This window comes from Ptychodera flava, chromosome 13, assembly GCF_041260155.1.
Source record: "Ptychodera flava strain L36383 chromosome 13, AS_Pfla_20210202, whole genome shotgun sequence".
Taxonomy (NCBI): domain Eukaryota; kingdom Metazoa; phylum Hemichordata; class Enteropneusta; family Ptychoderidae; genus Ptychodera; species Ptychodera flava.
In genome coordinates, this window is record NC_091940.1 from 8,007,991 (window position 1) to 8,024,913 (window position 16,923).

Here is a 16,923-nt window from a genome sequence, read left to right on the forward strand (position 1 = left end):
CTTATCAGATCTAGATATTGTGCTTGATGATGCTCTGTAACATACATACACAGACAGACAGACAGACAGACAGATAGATAGACAGACAGACACCATGGCAAAATTGGACAATGTTTTGGTGCACTGAAATGGAGTCCAAAAATGACAAATCACGCATACAATGACAATAATGTAGGATCCCAACCAAAAGATTTGAAATAAAAAGTTGCAAATGTATTAAAATCACTGTTTATTGAAATTTTTCCCTTAATATGAATATACCTCCAAGTTGTTAACTGCAAACTAAATTTTAATGCAATCACAGAAATTGGTATCAATGAAAATTTTTTTTATACCTTAAATGAAACAAACATCTAAAAATTTATAAAAATACACAACTCCATATATCACCATGAAATTAAGGTACTAGTAGTATGCACCTCGAAAGTAAAAGACTTAAACTTTTGCTGTAACTTTCCTAAATAAAGATTTCGACCATTCTCTTACCAAATCAAAAAATAAAAATCAGAGTCTAAATACAAAATTGGTAAAATATCAGGGTCTAAATGCAAAGTTTGGTACTAGAGAGACAATTACCAGAGATTTCCTGATATTTGAAATATGGCTTCTGGCACATAGTTGTGCATGCTAACCCACAATAGTTGTGGATACCAAGCTGCAACTGTTTGTGGCTTATAAGCAGGTTATTCATATTTTATCATGCAAAGATCTGTTCTGGCACAGTTTTGCGGCATACAGGCCGCTGTGATTGCAGACGATATGCCGCAAAAAAATGGGGCGGGGCTTTTAGCGGCATAGAAGCCGCTGTGATTGCAGACAATATCCACAAAAAATGGTGGGGTAAAAGGTTTCATGGTAAAATGCTGCTATGCATGCTTCCTGTGCTACCCCCCCCCTCCCCAACCATACCTGCATTTGCACCTACCAGTTTTATACTAGCCATGATATTTGAAATTCAATATGGACGCCATCCTAGTGTTAACTCTATGGCGGAAATACAATTTTTGAAAAACGAAGACAGTGAAACGTTTTTTTTACGCAAAAGCTTTAAAAGTAGCTCCCACAAGTGGTAGATCAGAAAAGAATTGGAAAAGGTTCAAAGTCTGAATATCTGTCCCCGAGGCACATTCCTCCTTCACAAATCTCTGTCTCTTAAAGGACAGGGACTTGATCCCTGGGATCGAGTTTGTTTTAATCTATAAGAGGATTATGGAGTGTCATTGCCCTTTGTTTCCCGTTGAAATTGTAATCTAATGAGTAGATTTCCCTGCTAGACAATCTGACGCCAGCACAGGCCTTTAAACAAAAAGTAGTCACACCAGCTTGTGAGGTTCTGATTTTTTATTCTTTTCACATTTTCAATCATTCCCATAATCCTTTGAACTATAGCACATTCATTCAAAGTGCAGCAGTTACTCAATACTAGCTTCTTGAATTAGTTCTTGTTGACACTCACTGTTTACAGGGAATCCTTTGGAAGTTGTGTCAAGTGAATCAATTTGTTTCAAGATACAGCTGATAAGTGACCTGCCTTTTTAACCTGTCCACCCCTAATATCTTGTAAATAGGTCCACATTCACCATTGATAACAACAGGTCTGGGCCAAACCATGATGGTGAAAGGGTTAAACATGGTCAAAATCTCATTACAACTCTAGATTTGGGACGGGTTACATTGGATGTGCACTGAGTGTGATAAACCTTATCTACATACAAATGTTCCTGGACCACTAGCTTAAATATGAAATCTTAAATCACTGTGAATACAACAATAACAGGCACTGTTTTTTTGGCATTGATAATCTAAAGAGAAAACAGTTACTGGCAAGGCATGACAATTTTCTCCTGTTCGCCTGGTAAAGTGTATCCCAGATTGTGTCGCATGGTTTCCATAATAGCAGCAAATGTCATACTGTCTTCATGACTGACCAGCTCACTCTCTCGTTTACCTAGGCAAGAAAAATCACATAAAACTTCAAAATGGGACTATCTCAGATTGTTGCATAAGCTTAGTAAGTGAAATCTGTTTATATAGATCACAACTATCTATTGCTGAATTAAGTTCATAAGGGGCCGTAGATAACTAAAACATGTGCATGGTAAACACAATTTCTGTGTTTAGGGGAAAGGATTTGGGTGTATTTTGATTACCGTGCGCAAAAATCTCACTACATGTTTTTATATCACAACAGCCCACTACATTGCAACATCCTGCTTTTATGTATCACAAAATATCGCTATATTGTTTTGCATGTACCAGGCCAGTGTGGCTCCGCACCAGCGCTATCACCAGCATTGCTTTGACATTCAGGTGGTTCAGAATGTGGGTAAAATAATGTAAAAATCATATTGGATACAGTTTCAATTCATTTCAATATGTTGGTTGCGTTATTGTCGAGTTGGCGCTGAACAAAGATTGATTTTAGAATAGGGGGGTAGGGGTGGTTGGGGGTTGGTAGATTTCATTGCAACATAATTACCGATTGTAGGTATGCTGATACAAAACAGTGGCCTTTGAATGATTATTTTGAGGCACAAAGTTTTGAATTTTGGAGCTGTGATTAAAAGTAATCAAAACACTGTATTTGATGTGAAAACTTGCTTGAAGTCCAACCAAGCTTTTGTTTTTTGAAACTAATTTGTTACTTGACAAAAATGATACAAAATTTGATTGACAACTGTAGATGCATGTTGTCCCCAAATTGTGCAAATTGTTCCCAAAACAAAATGGTAAAGGGCCACAGTGTCCCAGGGTTTGTGACTGCAACATTGGTATACCACAAGATTTTGACCAGTTCACAACACATATGCATTTGCTATCGCTATCGCATATTTGTCATGAACTGGTCATAGCTGAGTGATATACCAGGTTTATGCTATCACAGTAGCTTGAAATTCATGTGTGATAGGTCAAGAAAGGAAATTTTCTCTAGACAAGAGCTCATGCGTATTATAACCATGCTATATCAAAAATATAGCATGGTGCTTCTAACATCTCAACCAATCAGATCACTTTATTTGTCCCATCTATATACTGTATGATACAATTAAGGTTTTAAACTGACCTTCCAATAGGCATCTCCTGGCAGTTATTGCTTCATATCTCAGTCCTGCACTGTTAATGAAATTAGTTGCCATCACTGTCTTGGGTAAAGGCTCTTCAACAACCTCAACGCCATTGCTGTCTTCTACCGTCATCTTTGTCGGAGCCCAAAATGGCAGTGATACCTGCGATGAAAATTGATCAACCACATCACTGCTAAACATCATCCCCACTCATCTCTGTATATCTATGTATATCTACCGGTATGTATATCATGTGCATGTACCGTACACATGTATGGAAAAAGCTAGCCAGATCTGTGTCATTGAAAGTACAACCTCATCATTTAAAGTCATTGTTTGCCTAAGCTGAGTCAATACTCTGATTGATGATACATGTACTTGTAACTAATTACAAGATGAACCTGTAGTTGGACATCAGACCAGTTGTACTTATCCGGCATGGCTTGTACAGAATGCATGACAAAGAGATGGAAATTTGGCCATACATTACACTTTACACACATTGCAATTTTCACTTGTTTATAAGCCATGCAGTCCATCTTTCCCATTTTCCTACATCCGGCTGCCAAAACAACATGAATATAACATAGGTCTTATTCACCCTCAGTCTTCCCTTTGTGCCGTATATGTTGGCTTCATTATTCAAATCAACTCTGCCGTGCAAATTGAGGACAGCCATCCTGTTGTTACTGTACTGCAGTATTGAAGTTGAGGCCTCATCAACTCCTGTTTGGTGAACAATGTAAAAACAAACATGCTGTGAGAGTGGGCACACAAATTGTGATTGGTGAATATGTACATGTATTAGGAGACTCTGCAAGGATCTGGTGAACTGGTGATGAGAAGACATTGAAATCTATTACACTGGCCCACTTGTCATCCGGGACATTTCTTATTCATGTAGTCAGTATTGGCAAAATCGATGGGAGTAATCTAATCTCCTGAAATCAAATTCATGGTGAGGAAGACATGCAAGCTGGGCAAATGGCTGGATCAGACTTGAAGATGGAGGGAAAGCTGAGAGCCACTGATAAAATTCAAAACAAACCTGCATTAAAGAAATTTTCCTTCAGGTGCATGTTTGTGGAAGAACATTTGAAACTACATTATCTGATGAATGAAGAGTGGGTGATGGAGAACGCAGCTCATTTAGTTCCTGAGATGTTGTGGAGATGGAGAGTCCATTTACAGCCTTGTAAATGATGAGCATAGTCTAATGGATTATCTGGATACTCCACCCACTATCACATCTCAAGTCAATGACATTCAGATGTCTTTGTAATATGTTTTAACAAATTAAAATGAAGTAAAATGCAAGCATTGACGTCATGACTGTTTTAGTAATTTTGGTGATTGGAGAAATATGACAGCTACTAATATACCATCATCAGATGATCAGCAATTTTTGGCCAGGTTTGTAATAATCCGCCTCATTTAGATGGTGTGATTTCTAAAAAATATTATGAAAAGCCATGTTTGCATATGCTCTATGACAGTGTGATAGTGGGTGGAGTGGGAAAATACTACATTTAGAAAAAGGTAGGTTTCACAATCCCTTTTAATCAAATGCTAAATATTCAACATGTGTGACATGTAAGCTGATGCTGGCAATCTTCCAACTCCATGCTGTTACATGTGTGTTGTTGCCATTTAACATAGTCTTCCATGTACCATAATGCACTTGTTGAGTTTCTCATGCGTGAACACTGCATGGATATGAAATGAACGAGGCATAATAAGTGTAGCAAGGGCTTTTGGAAACTGGAAATTGTCTCAACGCAAGTGTTTTTAATTTTGTCATGTTATCTGCTTCAAATCTTGGCCAAACATCCAACGTGCAAAAAATTTGAAAAAATAGTTCTGATCTGTTTCAGGAGTTAAGACCACTGCGAAGATTTTTGTCTGGTATAATCAGGTACAGTTTTTCCTCTCCTCAATCATTGATGCAGAAGTCATTTCATGTTACATAAAGGAGTCTATTATGCGAGTGTGTCACTCTGAACAGACAATAGCTTGTAGCAATTATGGTAAAAAAGCAATATGACAAAGCTAACATGGGTCTCTCCGTCAGCATTGCATGATTCAAAAATAAAGGAAATACAAATCAGTTAATATTTAGTGAACAAGTTTTCTGTCAAAATACAAATAGTTACCAATTTATAAATTGTAAAATTCTAGTCAGACTATTCTCTTAACAGGAGTTTTTGAGTTGATGCTTAGGTTAAAACTGTTTTTTTACGGCAATATCAAGTAAAATGATGGGATATTTTAACTTTTTTAGTTCATTTTATGCACATATGACTGGTATCCAGCATGTGCACAAATATACGGTAGTCTTCCACCATTTACTTGCAATAGTCACCGATGACAAAAACAACACTGTGACACCAGAAAAGAGTGTCAATAATGTTATCTTGCTAAAATTTATGGAAAGAGATTTACCTGTTTCAGCAAGATTTCCTCTTATTGTGATCTTTGGCATTTCTCTCCCAAAAATCATTACAGCAAGCTGAATTGGGTAGATTCCAATATCAAAGATGGCACCGCCTGCCAGCTCTACAAATAAATAATTCAATATATACTGGTATGTGTCTACAAGGTAATTCTGTGGAATGACCTTTGTCAGTTTGAAACTGTTGATTTTGTTACTATTGTTAACAGTATTCCGTAAGGGTACCGGAATGCTGGTATTAAACATATGGAGTTCCAAAAAAGAAAAAATCAACACTGTTGGATCTGAGTCAACAAAATAAATATCTGGAATTACCGTTTTTGGTTGTCTGTAGCAAGAAAATAAACTATACTCATCTTCAAGTAGGAGAATGCAGTACAAAAATAAGAATGAGCACTCTATCTCTATTACCTCTCTTTTATATTTGGAATAGGTTTTGAATTTAGGAATGGCTGACTTACTTTTTCAATATCCTCAATTTACAATGATCAATTATTATTGTTCACATAAATATGCTTCTCTCATGAATTTTAAAGAAAAAGTTGCAACAAAAGGTTATGAACATTATTGTGTTGTCAAATTTATGATGGAAAATAAATGCTAAAACTGCATAACATGACTAAATTGATGATGGCCATCATGGGCATAATTCCCACTCAGTATGTGTAAATACCTATACGAAAAAAAAAATTCACATTTTAAAATGTCGACTAGAGGGTAACACTAGAAGGGAGTCTCATTACATGTAACTTGTACTGAATGTGCAGAACTTGATGACATTTCATGCGAGGACATGACTTTGCTACGTGGAGAAATGGCTTCAAGGTGCATTTTCCTTAGGTTCCAGCATTGACAAACTTTGTGATTTCTTTCTTGAGGTGGTGATTCAGATTGCCGACAGCCAAATTGTAGATTTTAAGAGATATGTCATTGGTATCCAAGCTTACTCATTTTTAATTTCCATATTCAGGTTCATACCATCAGGCTTTGAAGGCCCTGACCATCTCTGCTGTGACATCTGTTTTCATTGTATTATTTGTATGGCATATAAAGACCCCTATTCAGGCCCCCTAAGCTTGCATAAGAATATCAGAGAATGTGACATCATCGAAATACCCCACCCCCATTGGACCACAGGGTATTACAGGCACTTTTTTGTCTAGGAGTTATGATCAACAAATGTCATGTATTAAACAGACAAAAGGTTCTACAAAAAATTTTAATCAGCAAATGAGTTAAAAGAAATCTATTTCAAATAAAAAAGCTATTAGTAGTTTGAGTAAACTTTTCCTGTAAGTTTATAATTGAAAATAATCTCTACACTAGCACAATACCTTTCCTGAGATGCAAGGTGTACTGTTCACAAGATTTTATCACAAGATACTCAAAGGAGAAAATGGTGCACATCTAGTCTGAATCATAGTAAAAAGGTAACAGAGCTTGCAATTATAGGAAAGAGGAATCACATGAAGGTAATATTCTGCAAACCTATCCCTGGGGAAGGTCATATTTTACAAACCTATTCCTGGGGAAGGTCATATTCTGCAAACCTATCCCTGGGGAAGGTCATATTTTACAAACCTATTCCTGGGGAAGGTCATATTTTACAAACATGCGATAAAAAGCAGTTGAAAATTGCCTATTATGAAAATGACCAAGATGATGGTGTTGGACTAACCACATTCTGTCTAAAGTTTGCGTTTTGTATTACTTCATGATCCAGATTTTCCTGCACTGATTGTAGCTCTTAAAAATTCACAAAAACAAACCCAGCCTTGCAATTTTGTTTCAGACTTGGAAGTTGCCACATTGATGAAGAACATATTCTAATTTGTACTATTAAAATCACTGGAAATACATGTAATTTGCACTAAAAGCCTCTATGATTTGGAAATATTGGGATGGGTTTTTGATAAACCATCTCTCAAACAGCTTTCAAAGTCTGATGACACAATCAGAGTAAACACCTACCTTTTTTGACAAACCTTGGAACAGTCGAAAGAACGGCAAAACCAAAATCTGCAGTGATCATCTCCACATTACCAATTCTACCTGAAGAGACAATACTGCGAATTTTTTCGTAGATTGGAAAGTGCCGACTCCAGAGTCCCTGATAATGAAATTAAGAGAATTTGAATTATGGTCGCTATAGAAATACAATTGACAGAATAACAACACGGGCGAAGAAAATGGCAAATAATTCTTTCACGTTCGTTACAAGTGCAGTAAGATATTGCTAAAAATGAGACATGTTTAAACATAAAAGTGGTATTGTCTCATGTTAACATCTTATAAAGATATAGCGGTACACATATTTTAACACCCATGGTCAAAATTTGACCTTACAATTTCGCACAGATAGCGTAAAGATGATAAACAAACTGGTGTAGTTGAAGTCTGCAATTCAATGGCCTGGTGAATTTTAAGTTCTGAAGTTTGAACATTTCATTGTTACTGCAGGTAATAACCTAAATGTAATCTTCCAAACTAAACTGGGGAGTTCGGATATGATCAAAAACTATAGTAGAGGTACATGTATGGCATGTCGCATTGGAAGGTGTACACCTTGCTCCTCATTGACTTCAAGAACAGTAATTAACGATCCAAACAATGACAATCTTGAGTGCATATACGTTGAATTTTGGAAGAAGTCCGGAAACAGTAGATTCAAAGGGCTGTGACACAAACTATACTCTTTTTTCAGAATTTAATAGCTCTTCTTCCACTCATGTCAGGGTCGAGCATTGACTGCCATTAAAAACAGGATGTTTTAAAACTGTTCCAAACTGCAGTACCAATTTAAGCTAATTTGAGTTCATGGTTAAATTGTATACGTGTACTGGTAATGGTATAATACTCTTACATTACATCTGAAGTTAAAAACAATAAAATCTTCCTAAAATGGCTTTAACATGAAAACTAATCTTTTCATCATGGTCACCAGGTACCCCTATGAAACAGATCTGGAGATTTTATCAAAGTAGTTTATCAACCATTGGTAAAATTACAACCAAACTGATTGGCCAAAGCAATTACCTTGACCCTGACTCCCATGGATTGACTTTTGTCTTTTAATAATTGACTCATTCGCTTCCTCCCCTAGTTACACAGTTTGTGGTTCCACACATGGCGGACAGCCCCTGTGACCCAGAAAAAAAGGGCCATGTCACTCCAAGGACTGTCTGCCGGTACTTAATGACAAGCAACTATGGTAATGTATGGAGTGTCATCATGCAGTACGGTATATTTCATGTCAGTGTACATGGAGTCATACAAACAGTGGCTCACAGTCTAGTGACTCTGGCTGTAAGGAGGTTACTTGACCTTTGACCTCCAAGCTGTATTTATGTAAACACCTGGAAAACCTGATATGGGAAGGGTATCCTTTCCAAAATATATCAAATATCCTAAAATCACAAAAGAAATTGCGAAAATTCTTTTGCACCCTACATTTTCTACTTTACTTGTAGGATTTAACTTTACAATATGTACATCGATAAGGTTATTGACAAATACTGGGATTTACATACTCATATATCGAGGATTCAGTCTTGCCCTTACTATGCCTATGCACTTTCTGGCCATGTATTGTACAATTTTTTTGGTCAATATCCAAGTACTTGATGAATAACTTTATATGGTTTTGCATGCTTACGGCATAAAATAAACTGACATACAATGCAGTATATAATCTTTGGCGACAGCCGCTGGGAGAAATCTCCAACATACCATCTCTCAACTATGGATCTACAAACCACATGCGTGGAAAAACAGGACTAACAGCCTTGGCAAACACACACTACTGATACTGAAACCAAATAAATCCCACTTTTGTATTTTTTAACTTCAGAACTGAACAGTTTTTTCACAGTATAACACTGGTTTTGATTAGGGTCATAAATGTCATATACTTTCTGGAAAAGTGATGTGAACTAATTATTGTCTCACCTCCATGAAAAAGAGATTCTTCTCTTTAGCCAACTCCAAAATTTCTTTAGTCTCTTTGACAGTCAAGCCCATTGGTTTTTCACAGAGTACATTTTTCCCAGCATTCAACATCATCTTACTCAGCTTGGCATGTTCAGTGTGGATGGCTCCAATATATGCAATATCTGTCAAGAGAGAGAGGTACAACCTGTCAGGCTTTAATGCATCGATACACTGGAAACACTACTGTATTTAGGTATTTTATTGGCTTTAAAGGGACAGTACGGTAGCTATAATTTTTGAAGACTGTTTTTCAAGGACTCTCAAACTTTTACAATATTGTTCTGTACTGCTATGTGTGGGGACTTACTTTGAGTAAATAAAATTTTCACTGGCTTATTTTTGTGAAAATCGAAACAGGGAGGGCAGCCATTTTGAAGTTTAAGTGTCTGGAAATATTGTCGGTAATTTGTTTCTCTTGTACCAAAGTTTGCACAGTATAACACAATTGTTATCGATTTTGATAGGGAATGGTTAAATTTCAAAGCATGAACTACCTACAGTTTCTTAACCCTTGCATATTGAGATACTCATCTTGTCAACTCAGTCTGTACATGTGTAAACTGAATTGTTATTGTTGACAAGTGAATTCTTGTCCAGACTAGAATTCAAATGTAAACAATCACAGTGCATTTATTTATTTATCATTTATTGCACATTGATGAGACAACAATGACATCATCTACAAACTGCCCTATCGATCAAATTCTGCAATTTCAACTGCTGCAAAAAGCACTGAGAGTATACAGCTTGCTCTCCCGATTAAACTTTTCCATCCACTATATGGCAATAATAAAATTAGAATTTCATATTAGTAATGGGCACATGATTTCACAATTATTTTCATAACCGTCTGTAATTTACTGAAGCTGTTGAAGGTATGGAAGCTGGTACAGACACATGTATAAAGATAATAACGTAGAGGCTGTTAGCAAAGCTACAGCTTTGCCAACAGCTAATAAAAAACACAGCCATTTGATAACTCAACTTTTGAAAAGAGCCTTTGTGTTGAGCATATATGTGATAATGCTATCAATATTGGAGTGACTCTTTGCTAAGGAAAGAAAAAAGAGCTAAAAGAGAAATTCATTGTGGACAAAATTGGAGAACCTGTAATTCTGTAGATCTACTCAAATCTTTATGTTATCACCAAAAGAGAAAACAATTGCTTCTAGGTGACAAGTAGAGTAAAAAGAATTAGTATCTATGATAACTATCGACATGTTATGGATTTTACCCACCATACAATATGAAAAAAAATACCACAATTATACGGTGTCGCTCACATTTGATCAGAATTGGTACATACCAGTATGGGTACCAAAGATCAACAATAAATGTTGTTTGTATCTGTTCAGTGCAGGAAAATTCTACGTTCAATGTTATAACAATGGATTCTGCACAGTACAACCAGAAAAACAACAAGAAATATTTAAACCAGAAAAACAAGTTGACAAAAGTTGGACACGCTGCTACTGAGAAATAGATGTTTTGATCAAAAAAGGGCAAAAATTGTCCTAAAAACACAAATAATATTGAAATTTCACCACATTTTTTGCAAACAGCTTCTCAGCTTGTCAAAAGATGATCTGCAACATTTCGCGAAATCTATCAGCAATATAAATCACTGGGCCATATGTATGTTGTAGTTACAGCACGCAATCTTATTTGCGCTAGTGATATGGATGTACATTGTATCCTCAAACAGCATCGAACTAAAATAAATTATAAATCCGAAAATTTACTCAGAAAAAAAAATTAGCACAGCTTTCCTCATTTGGAAAAAATTATTTAGAAATTTACAATTGTAAAAAAATGTTCACAATTTCATTGTGACCACCCCCTCCCAAGATCTAATGGTCCGTCCCTTAGTTTGAGCAGGTCTGTTAATATGTAACAGTTCATAAACAATGACAGGAAATGACTCAAGCTCAGTGGAGTAGCATGCCACCACTCCTACATTAGCAGAATTTCTCTTTTTCTTACCTCATTTGCACATTTTTGACACTGATGTGTTCATTTGAACAAATTCACATCTCAACCCCTACATCTACCTGTACACCAAATACTGAGATGGTAGCTTTGGCGGTATGGGAGCCTTTGTGTGTGACGGACATACATCCGCACATACCAACAAATATACAGACATACAGACGCCACTCAGACTCATCATATAAGCTCTTTTTGGTATTTATATATAAAACCAAATATGAGCTAAAAAATGGTCTCAATATTGGATATAATGTACTGAGTGGAACATCATCAACATTGGCTCTATCTAAGAAAGTAAAAACCATGACTTGAAACAGACAAGTACAGAGGTTTATGTTGATCAAATTTTGCCATAAAAATTTAGTTTGCTGTTTAGTCATGTTGATTCAGTTATTAAGTAGCTTAATTAATTTATGCCTATAGACAGGTGTGGTTCTCAATTTGGAAAAATTAGGACAGACACTTAGATTGGAAAGAATGATACTCAAATCTGACGTAATCAAGGTTTAGAAAATTTAGTTTTAAGTACTTAACATTCTAATATTGTTGTAGCGAACATCAAGTTTAGGAACATATGTATCATTCTCTTTATTTCATCTGTCAAAATTCAATACTATCACAGATATACAATGTATTGCTTCAACTTATCAAATAGACAAAACTGATGAAACACTGAACAATGGAATTGCAGTACATTTTGTTCTATCGTTAACTCTAAGCTTCTTAAAGTCTCAGGTGTGTTTTCAGAGTTTATCCTATCAGACAGGACTCATCTAGTGAGGTCATACAGCACATAATTGCACCAAACAAATGGTGGATGAAAGAAAACTCTCTTCAATAATGTCAAGGCCATTACACCAAGAGGTTTCCGTTTGTCAGTTTTATTTCCCTGTTCAAAACTGCATCGATGATAAATATGTTTCTCAATTTCTCACCAATTTCTACCATACATTCTCTTGTCTTAGCTATGGAATAGCTTTAATATACTAATTTGAAATTTGATGATGAAATTTCTAGAAAATTTCTGATTACCATTTTTTAGTTAGTGTTGTAGAGTTTTTGGTTAATGCACTCAGGAGAAAAATTCACCTATGATCACAGACTGTGACACCAAAGTATTGCAAACGGTATCTTTTTCCAAACTTTATTCGAAAATTTGTCAGGACTCCCTACATGTATACATCGCCATACAGGAACAAAACAACGCATATTGCTGAGCTTTTCCAGGTTATACTCTCACTTTTGACAAAAACTCTTCAGTCCTTAGTTTGGTCCCTCCACCCACTACGGGGGGACTGTAGTTTGGTGTACTTTGGGCTCCAATTAGTTGCAATATAAAGATTGTTTGAAGGGACAACACATAGTTTTCATATAACACCCCTCGACTTAAAGGCGCCCTTCTCAATCCAAGGTTCTCGCATTAGCGAATGTGTTAATAGCCCATTAACAGTTTGTCATTCTTTTGTTTTCCATTGAATATTTCATCAAGTAAATAATATTTAGATTAGATAAATCTGATAACTGAGTGGGGGCTTTAACCCTTTCACCACCATGGTTTGACCCAAACCCAATGTTATCAATGGTGATTGTGGACCTGTTTACAGGGAATTAGGGGTGAACAGGTTAAATCATACGGTGAACAGGTTAAATCATATGCGAGGAATTTTTATGATATGATGTGTGGACTTTTAGTCGTATTTTTGACTTTAGCACAACTTTTGACCCAATGCCAACTTTCATAAAATTAATGTCTTTAGAAAATGCAGAGTACATGTACTTCTTGGCCAAAATGTTAGAATCTTGACCACTTCCCTTTTTTGATGAAAAACTGTAGAGTGTGCTCTGTAGTTGTAACTTTCAAGGTTACACTTTATACCAAAGTAAAACAGCCCATGTACAACTTTAAAAAGTCGCGCCTTAGTTTTTGTAGCAGGGAACTATATAGCACTGACAATTGCAATATGCCAACCACAATATGCAAAACTCTTCTCTGGACCTACTCAGAGTGAAAGAAATCTATTGTCAAAATGATGTCTTCTAGTTTCGATGGTTTCAAAAATTAAGGGAATAAGAGCCATGCTTCTGGTTGATGGAACAGAAACCCTAGCGAAACTAAATTTATTAGACTAAGGGGCCATCGATCATATGTACATTGGGGGTTGAAAATAGGGAGATATATCACTCATAAAGTGCTGAACAGGAAGGGGCAAGTGATGACAAAAAGGGGCTATGCAAATACATTCACATGATCAAGACAGCTGTTCTCAGCGCGCCGCATATAATGGCAAAATTTTAACGTCCACTTTTCAAAATGTTCAGTACAGGGAGGGGAGACCCTTAAAGTCCCTTATATAAGGGACGTTTTATAATTATAAACTGCAGGAGACAGTCATACTTCGGTCTTTTATTAGCTCCTGCATGTGTAAGGGTTGAAATATGTGAAAAGTATGTTATTGTGTGAACGCAGCATACAGTCAAGGGGTAATGTCCAAAAGTAACGTGGAAACACTACTTTCATCATTTTTCTTGTCCACTCACTGCAGTCTACACAAGATATGCAAACATCAAAAAAGTTCTATTCAGCCTACTCCATCTAAGGCTCTTATGCCTGCTTGAATTTATCAAAATTATCAAAAAATCTTAAAAATAATAATGATAATAATAGAAATTTAGCATACCGCTGGGACTGTCTACATGAACTAGTCTAAAAAAGGGAGGGGCACAATTACCCCCTACCCTCTTTCCTGTTTATTTCATTGTTATAATTGATAACAGCACAACAAATACAAAAAATACAATAAGTTACAATACTAATATTTTATAGCGGTTCGCAGTAAAGCGTTAAAATATTGTTTTGTCGGCAGCGGCATCTGCAGCCGTTTTCGGGCCTGTGGCGGCCAGTGTATGATTGTTTGCTACAAATTAAGTAAACCGGAGGCGGGAATTTACTGACTAGCGATTGGTCAGAAGTTTCGGAGGAAACACTTGTAGGTGTATGATTGGGTACTGTCTTGAAGGTCGCTAATGACCTTGATGGAGCACGAGGTCGTGTCACTCAAGGCTGCAAGCTTGAACCAGAAAGAGCATGTCGCAAGAGGCCAAGTTCTCCCCCCCCCCCTAAGTGGCAAATTGCAACCTTTAAATCTGAGATGCACATCGTGCAAATTGACCTCTTTCCTTGTATAGTTACACTAAGTTTACGCTCTTTTACTGTGCATCTTTTAGGTCTCACACCTTTGTTTTTTCTGTAGCAAGTCATCCACGCTTTTCCAGAGAACCTTTCCCTAACAAAAATTAAGGATTAGGGTTTTTATCTCTGGTTTTTTGTGCGGGGTGCAAGCCACTGTACCACTTCTCTCTTTGTTAAGACTGTGGGATTCAAGGCTACATCAGAATCCAGAATAAAGCTTCAGCCACCTTCCAGAATAAAGATTGTGAGCCACCTTCCCTAATACAGATTGTGAGCTACGTGTTTATTGAGTGAATGAGAGCTTAGACAAAACTTTAGATTTTGCAGGACCCCCCCCCCCCCCAACAGGTTTCACGGCAGTATATGATTGAATCGTGCAGCCTGTCCGAGGCAATAATCTAGTCTAATCCCACCCGTGCATAAATAATATGATATGCGGCACCCTAGGAGCTATCTGCTATAAAAAAATCAAAGGTGACTTAGGTCTGCTGTGAGAACTTCATGCCCATCAAATCCCTCATCATATTTTTCTTCCCTTTTATTAGCTCCAAGGTTTTTGTAAGTACTGCACAAGGCCATGGCCCCGCCCCGCGCCCCGGCCGCGATCCAGCAAAGGACAGGTTTGGCTACACGTTTTACGTGAACTTGAACGCGTAGAATCCACGTTGGCGTTCATGTTCAAACCTGTCTAATCTAATATATGTACCGGTACATATACTTACCAACGTCATCGTCCTTGGAAAGTTCTTCGTAAGAACCATACGCCTTGTCAATCGAATGTTTGTCAGCGAACTGTTTAGCCTTGTCGAGTGATCTTGCGGCAACGGCAACGATACGATGCTCGCTGGCATCGAGGGTCCGAAGAGCAATACAAAAGTCCATTGAAATCATTCCAGCACTCACAATACCCCATCGTGTTGGCGAAGCCATTGCACCCTCCAGGTTCAAGTTTTAACGAATTCGCGGCGACCGACTCGATGGTATCGATTAACAACACGTGCAAACTGTGACACACTTAAGTGGGTCTCCGTTATACTGGAATTTAACTTTGCTCACTCTCGGTATAAACGCAACACTGCGTTTCAGAAACACAATGGAGACAGAGGCGGGCTGATGATGCGACGATGCATGCACCGCGGAGGCAAGCTGTCGATCGAAAGGGGGTCACGCCACAGTCACTCGTGAACTGATAAACGACGAACCAATGCATACCACACAGCGGCCGTTGTGTGAAGGTTATATGCAACTGTGGGTCACGCACGACATGTGACCTGAGGCATATGACCTAAGATGACTCCATTTCGAATGGGGGCAGAGAGCTCATGAGTGTAAAGGGTACACCCTTCTGTAAAATAGTGCAATTCTACATGCAATCCTTTTTATTGAAATTTCATCTCTTATAGGATCTGAATTAAAATTGAAATAAATTTCTCATAGAAATGATAAAGTATCAGTCTATGAAAATGTTACAAAAATAATGTGTATAATAATATGAGGTTATTACGAAAATACCGCAAAGGATGCACGAGGACATTGGCGCAGCGTATCGCCCGACGCGAAGCGGAGGGCGATGCGAGGCGCCAATGTCCGAGTGCATCCTTTACGGTATTTTCGTAATAACCTTATTATTATACATCTTACATTCCTGATCGGGGCATCAAAATGTCGGAGTAGTGACCGTTTTCGTGCAATGTCAACAATTTTTCTTCCGATTTTATCGCGCCAGTGTGGAACGCTACCTCGGACGCGCTCCTGCAAGTTTGTGAGTGTGTGCACTACACACTGACGTACAGAGCGCGCGCGAGACTTGTTCTGGCACTCGTCCAAGGGGTCCCTTGAAACCGTTCTACAGTGAACGCGCAGATACAGCCGCAGGGAATGGGGCGCCTTGAAACCGTGCCGTACGGAACGGACGCGAGTTCCGTACGGCTTTTTTAGCGCACGCTAAATTCTATTGTTCTCGATGGTAGATGTATAATAATATTTTTAAACGTGATGATTGCCAGATGCATATTTTGTACTTGAAGTAATTTGTATCAGGGAGTGTCAAGAATTTACTTCCAGGGGGGGGGGCACCCATTTTCCCCCAGAAAAATAGGGGGCAGACAAAAATACTACAATCTCTGGGGGGGGGGCTACGGAAAAAAAAATCAATTAAATATTTGCGCAGAAGTCCTGATCTATAGAATTATGCATGGCTGTCTAAAAAATCTGGTGAAAAATTTACAAATTTGCTA

At 37.5% G+C, this 16,923-nt stretch overlaps 1 protein-coding gene across 1 annotated transcript; it reads right to left on the minus strand.

The window, feature by feature from the left end:
• Window positions 1-212: 212 nt before the first annotated feature.
• Window positions 213-15,954, minus strand: LOC139147302 (trans-1,2-dihydrobenzene-1,2-diol dehydrogenase-like). Its single transcript, XM_070718349.1, has 8 exons — window positions 15,409-15,954; window positions 9,466-9,629; window positions 7,489-7,627; window positions 5,508-5,621; window positions 3,667-3,791; window positions 3,065-3,227; window positions 941-1,948; window positions 213-586 (listed from the first exon to the last, which is right to left on the minus strand). Exons 1-7 carry the CDS (start codon window positions 15,614-15,616, stop codon window positions 1,818-1,820), a joined length of 1,044 nt encoding a protein of 347 aa, XP_070574450.1. The 5' UTR covers window positions 15,617-15,954; the 3' UTR covers window positions 213-586; window positions 941-1,817.
• Window positions 15,955-16,923: the final 969 nt, after the last annotated feature.